Genomic DNA, 9,945 nt, shown 5'->3' on the forward strand with positions numbered 1-9,945 from the left:
TCCAGGCTCTGAGCTGTCAGCACAAAGCCGGAAGCAGGGCTCGAATTCACAAACCACAAGATCATGACCTGGGCTGAAGTCGGATGCTCAACCCACTGAGCCGCCCTGGTGCCCCGGGTCACACCCATGTTCATATGGCTTTGATAGTGCTCTTAATTTTGTAGGACGTTGCTACTGAGTGTGTCCAGGGACCAGCAGCAATAGATGGGAGCTTGTTAGAAATTCAGCCTCTGTCCCTCACCCCCAGGCCACTTAATCAGAGTGTGTTTTAATAGCTCTCCTGGTGATTTTTATGCACACTAATAGGGAATATTAGTATGACAGGGAAACTGGCTTAGGTTGAAGTGAGGACGGACTGAAGGGGCATCTCTTTTGTTGGGGGGCATTGTCAGAGACTGCTGACCTCTGGCGAGCAGAGCCCCTAACTCATACCACTTTTTCTTTGTCTTTCTCAGCAATCATGTTCCACGCAAGAGCCCCAAGTATTTGGCTTTGTTTAAAAATTCTGTGAGGTAAGGGAAAACTTACTGATGGACTCTTAATTTTTCAAGTTCTTACATTAATCCATTTATCGTGGGGGCTTGGGCATGTGAATTAATTTGAGAGAGAAGAGAAAGGACACTCGCTTTATTAAGCCTCAGAACTTACTCCCAGTGTCACTATTATATTTGTTTTGTATGCTCTTGATTCTCTTCCTTAGTGGAATCAAGCTGGCTTGCACTTCATGTACCTTTGTTACCTCTGTGGGAGATGCCATGGCCAAGCATTTGGTATTCAACCCCTCTCACAGATCCAGCAGCGTCCTGCCACGGGGTAAGTAGTAGAGGTGGGGGTGAGTGGGACAAGAAAAAAAAGCTAAGGGTACGGGTCCTGCTGTGTGAGTCAGGAGCATCTCTACCTGGCCTGACTCATCCACTATTTAGATAGACATCACCAAATTGGAAGCATTCCAACCTGAAGTTTATATAAGACTGGAGGATTTGTTTCTTCGTTGAGTTTAACTTTTTTTTTTTATTGCCCCGTTTCCCATAGGACTCACTTGGATATCTCACTCAAGGTAACAGAAACTCCCTTCATGGTTTAGTTTCTGCTTTCCAGTGTGATTCATCTTTTTTTATTATCACTGCCAGTAGTATTTCATTTTCCTGGTTGAACTGAGCTTTCTTTTCCTCTCTTTGCTAACCCTTTAGACATGGCCATACTCGTGACCGAGTACATGACCGGAGCTTGAAGAATATATATCCTCCTCCTGCCTTCCCCTCTAATAAAACTGCCACTGTGAAATCTGTGGGGGCCACCCCAGCTGAGCCTGAAGAGCTGCCACCTCCTTTGGCCCAAGCACTCCCGTCCCCAGCCTCAACCGCAACCCCACCGCCAACCCCAACTCAGCCCCAGCTTTTAGCCCTCCCACCCTTGGCCACAGAGGGGGCCGAATGTCTGAATGTGGATGACCAGGATGAAGGTAGCCCGGTCATCCAGGAGCCTGAGCAGGCCACAGGGGGTGGTAGTGGCAGTGGAGTTGGCAAGAAGGAGCAGCTGTCTGTGAAGAAGCTTCGAGTGGTCCTGTTTGCCCTGTGCTGCAATACAGAACAGGCTGCTGAACACTTCCGAAATCCACAGCGACGGATCCGACGTTGGCTTCGGCGCTTCCAGGCCTCCCAAGGGGAGAATCTGGAGGGCAAATATCTGAGCTTAGAAGCAGAAGAGAAGCTGGCTGAGTGGGTGCTAACCCAGCGAGAGCAGCAGCTACCTGTGAATGAGGAGACCTTGTTCCAGAAAGCTACCAAAATAGGACGTTCTTTGGAGGGAGGGTTTAAGATCTCTTATGAGTGGGCTGTGCGCTTCATGCTCCGGCACCACCTGACCCCCCATGCCCGGCGAGCTGTGGCCCACACCTTACCTAAGGATGTGGCAGAGAATGCAGGACTCTTCATTGAATTCGTGCAACGACAGATTCACAACCAGGACTTACCCTTGTCCATGATTGTGGCTATTGATGAGATCTCCTTGTTCCTAGATACAGAGGTGCTAAGCAGTGATGACCGAAAGGAGAATGCCCTGCAGACAGTGGGCACGGGGGAACCTTGGTGTGACATGGTGCTGGCCATTCTGGCCGATGGCACTGTCCTCCCCACCCTGGTTTTCTACCGAGGACAAATGGATCAGCCTGCTAACGTGCCGGACTCGATACTGCTGGAGGTGAAGGAGAGTGGCTACAGTGATGACGAGATCATGGAGCTGTGGTCAGCCCGAGTGTGGCAGAAGCACACAGCGTGCCAGCGCAGCAAAGGCATGCTTGTGATGGACTGTCATCGCACTCACCTGTCAGAAGAGGTGCTGGCTATGCTAAGTGCCTCTAGCACCTTGCCTGCAGTGGTCCCGGCGGGCTGTAGCTCCAAAATCCAGCCGTTAGATGTGTGCATCAAACGAACCATCAAGAACTTTCTGCACAAAAAGTGGAAGGAGCAGGCTCGGGAAATGGCAGATACTGCATGTGATTCCGACGTCCTGCTTCAACTGGTGCTGGTCTGGCTGGCTGAGGTGTTGGGCGTCATTGGGAACTGTCCAGAGCTGGTGCAGCGGTCCTTCCTCGTGGCCAGCGTCCTACCTGGCCCTGATGGCAACATTAACTCACCCACTAGAAACGCTGACATGCAGGAGGAGCTCATCGCCTCCCTAGAGGAGCAGCTGAAGCTGAGTGGGGAACAGTCTGAGGAGCCCTCAGCTTCCACTCCCCGACCCAGATCATCTCCTGAAGAGACAGTTGAGCCTGAGAGCCTTCACCAGCTCTTTGAGGGTGAAAGCGAGACCGAGTCCTTTTATGGATTTGAAGAAGCTGACCTAGATCTGATGGAGATTTGAGTGCTGGGGTCAGGAGCGGGTGTGGAGTGGGGGTGGGGGGTGGGGAGGGAGGGGAACCGTGAGGGGGTGGGTAGAGGGATTTAGGGAAAAGGGGATATGCCAGGTGGGGTATTTGGTTTATATTTTTTAATTTTATGCCCCCACTCCCCCCGCAATGTTGACTTCTGCTTCCCTGTGGATTTGTGGATTATTAGGAATACCAGTGGTGATCCCGTCTGAGCCAAGGAGCTGGCCCATTGGTCGTTCCCTTCTGCTAAAAACCGGTTTTCGTGACTTTTTTTTTTTAAACTTAAATCACTGTGTTTGGTATTTTTCTGACAAAATCAAGAAAAAGAAAAAAATATTCTTTGTGGGCGAATGTTAAATTTTTGTTCCCCTTTTACCTCAATTGTATCATAGTACATCTGGGTTTTTTTGTTTGTTTTACTGTGTGGCAATGTCTTTGGGCATGATGCTTTCCAACCATTGTCAATGTGAGAACATTTCTGAAGATGGGAAAGACAAAAATATGTAGCTCACAAACTGGTTTATTATATATATGGATAAAAAAAACTTTTTTCATTGTGGTCTTAACACTTTTATATAAAAATGAAAATGGAAAAAAAATCCCACTGAACTCTCTCTTCCTTCTCCTTTCTTTCCTTCCCTCTCCAGAGATGTTGGTTTCTACAGCAACTCTGAGATATAAACTTGTGGCTTTAAAAATGCATGAAACCACCTCTCATCCAGAATGATGAATTAGATTTGTTTTTCCTCACCACCTTCCCTCCAACAAAAACATGACAGAACCAATATTCTTTGCATTGGGATCCTTGGCCCCTCTTCCCATGCTCACCCCATCACTCCGGACAAAGGATCATACACGTGTCATTAGCAAGCAAGAGGTACCGAGGTGATCACACAGTGTTAGGGTGGAGGCCATTCCCAGTGTATGGGTCTTCAACACGTTAAGTGGACAGCATGCCTGTTCAAGAGATCACATGTCCTAAAGCCAGGAGCTAACTGTACAAGAAGTTACATGTTGAACTTCATAAAACAAGACAAACCACTTGTTGAAATCCTGTTTTAACCCTGTGGCTTTCCTCATTTCTCTTAATGCTTAGAGAAGAAGGGGACCTGAAGAGGAAACACAGGGGTGTGCACAAAGAAAAAGACATGAATCTTTATTTTTCACTGCCAGCTTCAAGGAAAGAAAATTTTTCTACAGTTTGCATGAGGGATTTTTTTTTAATTGTATGTACTCATGGTTATAAACTGAAACGTACTGTGTAACATACAGAGAAAAGGAACAAAAACCCAAGCCCAGCTCTCCCACAGCTACACCTTCTATCCATCCCAAGTCTTTCAGCAACATGTCCCTCCTGGGAGCCAAGGAGACAGCCTGCACGGGCTTGTCTGGTTCATCTTTAAAGTGTACATAAGTGGAACATTTAATAAAATGAGGGGAAATGGATTTATAAACAATGTGGTTTGTTTTTTTTTCCTAGGTAACCCTATTGTAGTAGGCTTTCACAGACTGGGACATGCTCAAGATGTGATGGGCCTGGTGGTACAGGTGTGACATTTGTTACCACCTCTTTCTCCTCACCTCCATTTTTTGGTTTTTTAACCCCAGCACACTATAATATAGTGAACTGGAGTGATCCCACCCATGAACAGCTTGACCAGCTTCATGAACCCATGGCATCTGGAAAGTGAACTGAAGATCCGTCTGCTCTTGGCCTGCTCTTCCCCAGCTTTCTGCCTGATGCCATTTTGACAGAACATGGACCTTGAAGTCCTCCTTTTGCCTTTGAGAAAGTTCAAGAACTATGGTCAACTCTATCTACAGTGACCGAATCCTCTTTGGTAGTCTCCGCAGCAGCCCCAGCCTCAGCAGAGCTGGGTCCCTGGCCTCTGCATTATTTGACTTTCCTGATGGGTAATTTTTTTAAGACCATAAGACCAACAGTGGATCAGCTGGGTTTTGGCCAGGAAGTTATCTTTGTGGATTCCGCCCGCATGGCTTAGTAGTAGAAGGAAGTTTTTTTTTGTTTTGTTTTTGTTTTTTTTTATAATTCAGTTTAATCAATAAACAAGTATTTATTGACTACTTGCTGTGTTGAGACTGAGTATGTGGAAGACAGAAAACTCATTTCCTTTTACTTTCATTTACTAGTTTGTTGCGACATGGATAAAATGGAGATACTTTGATTTCTCCCTCTACTCTTACCTTACTGAAGTTCTGGAATAGTTGGAGTTTAAAAAAAAAAATACTTTGAGCTTGCTGCCTATACTAGTTCTCAAAGCAGTTTAGAGAGGATGTGCATCAGAATCACCTAGGGTGTTCATTTTTAAAATTCAGGTTTAGGGGCGCTTGGGTTGGTCAGTCAGTTAAGCGTCCAACTTTGACTCAGGTCGTAGGTTCGTGGGTTCAAGTCCCACATCGGGCTCTATGTTGACTGCTCAGAGCCTAGAGCCTGTTTCAGAATCTTACTCCCTCTCTCTCTGCCCCTCCCCCATTCATGCTTGTCAGTCTCTTGCTCAAAAAATAAACGTTAAAATTCTGGTTTAACACCATTTTGGGAGTCGAATTTGGCTTAATGCCCCAAATGATTTGAGTCACAGCTAAACTTAGAGGACTTTTTTTTTAAAGTTTACTTGTTTGAGAGTGAGTGAACAAGCGGGAGAGGAGCAAAGAGGGGAGAATCCCAAGCAGGCTCCACAGTCAGTGCAGAGCCTGACTTGGGGCTTGAACTCATGAACCCTGAGACCACAATCTGAACTGAAATCAAGAGTCAGATGCTCAACTGACTGAGCCACCCAGGTGCCCCTAAACTTTTAAATGATCACCTAATACTTTATTTTTGAGAGGGCACAAGGGGGCAAGGGGCAGAGAGAGAGAGGGAGAGAAGCAGTGCTCACCTGAGGGGGAGTTTAAACCCTAAGATCATGACCTGAGCTGAAGTGGGATGCTTAAACGACTAAGCCACCCAGGTGCCCCTGAACACATAAGACCTTTAAGAGGTTTTCTGATCGTAGATCTGGACAATAAACATTTAGGTTAAATGCTGAATTTACTCAGTATTTCCTCTACTAAGGGTGAGGAGGTGGCCCTAGGTGAGGGATTGAGCTGTCAGGTCCCGCTGGGGGCAGCTTTACCAGACACTATTTCTATCTTTGAAACAGTGTTTTAACTAAAATCACATTTGCAACCAACATTAAACCAGAAATCCTTTAAGAATCTAGCACATGGGTGGGTATAAATGTTGAAGAAAAATGTTAAGCCCTTTGTTATCCCACAAAAATTAAGCCTGGCTTCTACACAGCTGTTTTCAGCATAGGCCCAAATGAAGACTGTGGCAGATTTCCTGTGCTGTCCTGCAGAGAATCCTGTATCTGCTATGAGAACCAAGAGCCAAAGGGTTCTCTGACCAGGAATGCAGATGGCATGTGGCAGTAATTAGCAGCTTCACTCTTACTGTGACCTGGTCAGACAATAAAACCACTCAGCCAGCATTTCAAAGGATTTATTTATTTTACAATAGAAAAGTATACCTTTGAACCAGCCAAGTTCAAAGTGAGAAGAAGGGCACAACTTTCAGTTCTGGATAATGCATCTGTATGTCATTCAAAGCCACTAAAAAGGAAGAGAACATAATAAAATTGTGAAGCCACAGGGGGAGGAATTAATTCCTAAAAGCAACTCTGTCCTCCAACCCAAACCCCTCTCCCCTCCAAAGAGGTTTTTTGGAGGAGACCTCCAGAAAAACCCAGCTTAGTGCAAGCCAAGGAGACTCCCATCTGTTCTACCACTTATGTTTTCTTCTGTAATTTTAATGTCAATCACCTGATCATGTGAGCAATCTCCCAGTTGGTCTCTGCAGACAGTGGCCCCTCTATTTCAACACCTTTTTCGGTGACGGTGGCAATTTGAAACTGAAAGAAAGCAGAGCTCTCAATAAAAATGCCCACCCCCACCTGAAGTTCCTGGGACCTGCTCAAAGGTCAAGTAGAGAGTCTTCCCCTAATCTGAAAATAGGAGATTCGGCAATCCATTCTTCAAAAGCAAAGACCCAGGTATCCCAACTATCGAGAACATGCCAGTTAGAGTCCTGTCATCTTTATTATTCACATCCTTCCTTACCCGGTTATAGGAACGGGCATCTCGATAGTACAGCACACGCATGCAGCGTTCCACCAGCTCTCGGGCCTCGGTCTGGCTCAGCACTGGCTGCTTCTCCAGAACTTCTCGCAGCAGAGGCTAGGGAAATGGGGAAAACATGGGAGATACCAGAGGCTGAATACCAGCCTGTCTCAATTCCACGGTGTGAAAAGCAGCATAAATGGGTTAAAAAGGTGACATTCCACCTCCTGCCTCCCCAGAATGAATTCTGCTTACTTGTGCTAAGACCTACTTGAAGGGCAAGTTCTATGGCATTTCCTCTTTGCACATATCTACTGAATCTCTGAGCCACCACTCTGTCATTGGAACGTTAAGTACGACATACAGCCTCCAGACTACAAAGAAACCACGTGTCCAGCAGTAGGGATCCTAGCCTAGTCCACGTTGGAATTTCACAGGAAGAACAAGCAGACAACCACAAGCCACCATCGCCTTTTGTCTTCCAACCCCTCTCCCTTACATACCTGAGCCAAGTATGCACCATAACCAGTGGCCAGCGAAGGGGCTTCATACGCTACACCAAGCATGTCCACATAACCGAGGAAGCTAACAGGACACAACAGGTCAAAGAACTCATTTCATTTTAGGCTTTCTTAGGTACTTTAGCTGAAGGATGGGTCAACAGGGTCTGAGAAGTGGCATTCCCTCAGGGGGAAGAGAGAAGATGCTACATAGACATTAGTAGTTGGGTGGGTGGGGAAATAAGTTATTTGTATTCAAATCAACCTCTCTCCATCAGCATAGCCTCCGATGACCATGGTGTTCCACAGGGGGTTCATCTTGGAGCGGCGGCTGTACATGGCTCTGGTCAGCCAGGAATGAATAGCTCTGGGACTATAGCTGTGTCCATCTCCCAACAGCTCCTCATCAATCCTTCAAAGGAATTGGTTGTGAGGAAAGGGGGAGAATGGAAATCGGCAATTCCATCCACCCCACAAAAGTTACAATCTTCTTCATTCTACACCCCCCTAACGCCAAAAACTATGTATTGTAAACACTCTCATCTTCCACGGAACCCCAGCAACTTTCCGGCCCTCTGCTGCAGCCTCAGACTCCTCCACTCTAGGACTTCTATGGGGATTTCTAAAAACAAAACAGTAAGTTCCTCTCCCCACCTGGGATCTACTCCCTCTTCTCCAGATGACTTACACCATCTGGCCGAGAACTTGCTTCAAATATTGGAAGTCAGCATAGTCTCCGGAAGCACCCAGCATGGTGCTGTCGTTGACTCTCATAATGCGAGAGATGTTGCGGAAACGAGCCAAGGAGCCATAGGAGCCCAGCATGTCTGCTGCGATCACCACTCCGCCCTCAAATTTAACGCCGAGGACCGAGGTCCCGGTCACCATGGGGTTCCTGCACAGAGAGAGAGGGAGGTCTGGCGAGGGGAGGAAGAGCCGGAGCCCTCTTCGGCGCAGTGGGTTCCGCTTCTGATTTTCCAGGCCTCCTTTGCTTCTCCGGGACTCTCCGCCCCGCGATCCTCGCTGTTCGCTTGCCCTGCGGCCCTCACCTCGCCTTCCCGGCTCCCTAAGCACCGGCCCGCCGCACCAGGTCCCACCGTCCCGCCCCCTGCGCAGGCTCGGACGCCAAGAGCTTACTGCGTGCGCGTCACTGGACCCCCGTAGGGAGCGGATGCCGGATCCACCGAGGCACCAGGAGTGGACGGGATGCGGTAAAACTGCCCCGGGGCCGGAACCCCGGCCCAAAGACTGGACCGCGACTCCAAGAACGCTTCCATCTTAGTCACGGTGGCAGAAGAAATGACAGCGCTTGCGCCAACGGAAGCGGAAGTGATCCCTCTGTGGGCACACCTTCTTCCTGCCGGCCACCTCCAGTAGCCATGTTGATGAGGTCAAGGCCCCTCTACCTTCGTTGTGGTTGACGGCTGGGACCCAGAGTTGTGGAATCGCGTGACGTCGCAGCGCGGCGCCGCCGCGCAGTAGAGTCTGGACTAGATCAGTTTCTGACGCACAAATTCAAGGTCGGGGAGGTTGGTTGGGAGGTAGGTATGTGGAACCACTTCAAGACACTGATCCTGAGCGAGGAGGCAGAAATTCTCTTGTCCTTTTTCTGTATCTTTATCAAAAAGCCCATATGAAACTAACAGTGAACGCGGGATCTCTTAACATGTGTATTTCTCAAAGCAGCCTTGTATAGCAGGCATTACTCCACCCGTTTTATAAATATGTCTTGTGGTGTAGTGATTTTACGTGGCCACACAGAGAGTGAAGGTAAATCTGTCTTCAAGCCCAGATTTAAAAAAGAATCATACAGATGTGCAAATCCTGTGGTGTATGGTATTTCAGGTGGGTCACTCACTCTTTGGGAACTTGGACAGATATCTGAAAGTTTTCTTATTGTCAGATGCTCTTGCCCACCTCGTATGCAGCAGAAAAATTCCATTGACTGTGGGCATGAAACCAAATTCCAGAAGTTTCCTTTTCAATGTGGTTATGTAGCAGGGACTGGAACAGTATATAAAATGAAACTGGGCGGGGCGCCTGGGTGGTGAAAGGGGTTAAGCCCAGGATCCTTGATTTTGGCTAAGGTCATTATCTCAAGGTTCATGAGATCTGGGTGGAGGGGAGCTGGGCTCTGCACTGGCAGCAGGGAGGCTGCTTGGGATTCTCTCTCTCTGGGCCCCTCCCCTGCTGGTGCACAGGCCCTCTCTCAAAATAAATAAACATTTTTTAAAAATTAAAATCAAACTGGTGAACCTAAAATCACTACTTTGTCACTCCCCCCCACACAACTTGAATTAAAAATTTTTTACTTAGTGGGAAACCAAATCAATTTCGTTTTAAAAATTCCATGAGTTGGGGCGCCTGGGTGGCGCAGTCGGTTAAGCGTCTGACTTCAGCCAGGTCAAGATCTCGCGGTCCGTGAGTTCGAGCCCCGCGTCGGGCTCTGGGCTGATC

At 47.7% G+C, this 9,945-nt stretch overlaps 2 protein-coding genes and 1 long non-coding RNA gene across 8 annotated transcripts in view; 2 read left to right on the forward strand and 1 right to left on the reverse strand.

Annotated features, from left to right (window-relative positions):
- Nucleotides 1-4,690, forward strand: part of POGZ (pogo transposable element derived with ZNF domain) — a 53,030-nt gene extending 48,340 nt beyond the window's left edge. For all 6 annotated transcript variants that reach the window (XM_040461156.1, XM_040461155.1, XM_040461154.1 and 3 more), the window contains 5 exons: nt 456-512; nt 701-813; nt 1,033-1,057; nt 1,191-2,870; nt 4,350-4,690. In XM_040461156.1, coding sequence (XP_040317090.1) covers nt 456-512; nt 701-813; nt 1,033-1,057; nt 1,191-2,862 — 1,867 coding nt within the window. In that variant the 3' untranslated portion in view covers nt 2,863-2,870; nt 4,350-4,690. The remainder of the gene's footprint in view (nt 1-455; nt 513-700; nt 814-1,032; nt 1,058-1,190; nt 2,871-4,349) is intronic.
- A 1,665-nt stretch (nt 4,691-6,355) lies between these two features.
- On the reverse strand, nt 6,356-8,801 carry PSMB4 (proteasome 20S subunit beta 4). The gene is made up of 7 exons (XM_040461314.1): nt 8,626-8,801; nt 8,177-8,383; nt 7,754-7,900; nt 7,492-7,573; nt 6,989-7,105; nt 6,692-6,780; nt 6,356-6,481 (listed from the first exon to the last, which is right to left on the reverse strand). Exons 1-7 carry the CDS (start codon nt 8,763-8,765, stop codon nt 6,469-6,471), a joined length of 795 nt encoding a protein of 264 aa, XP_040317248.1. The 5' UTR covers nt 8,766-8,801; the 3' UTR covers nt 6,356-6,468.
- Nucleotides 8,802-8,820: 19 nt separating this feature from the next.
- Nucleotides 8,821-9,945, forward strand: part of LOC121021095 (uncharacterized) — an 18,354-nt gene continuing 17,229 nt past the window's right edge. The window contains exon 1 of the long non-coding RNA XR_005786424.1: nt 8,821-9,029. This is a non-coding gene — a long non-coding RNA (uncharacterized LOC121021095). The remainder of the gene's footprint in view (nt 9,030-9,945) is intronic.

Source organism: Herpailurus yagouaroundi, unplaced genomic scaffold (genome assembly GCF_014898765.1).
Source record: "Herpailurus yagouaroundi ecotype Mexico unplaced genomic scaffold, PumYag 254, whole genome shotgun sequence".
In the NCBI taxonomy this organism is placed as follows: domain Eukaryota; kingdom Metazoa; phylum Chordata; class Mammalia; order Carnivora; family Felidae; genus Herpailurus; species Herpailurus yagouaroundi.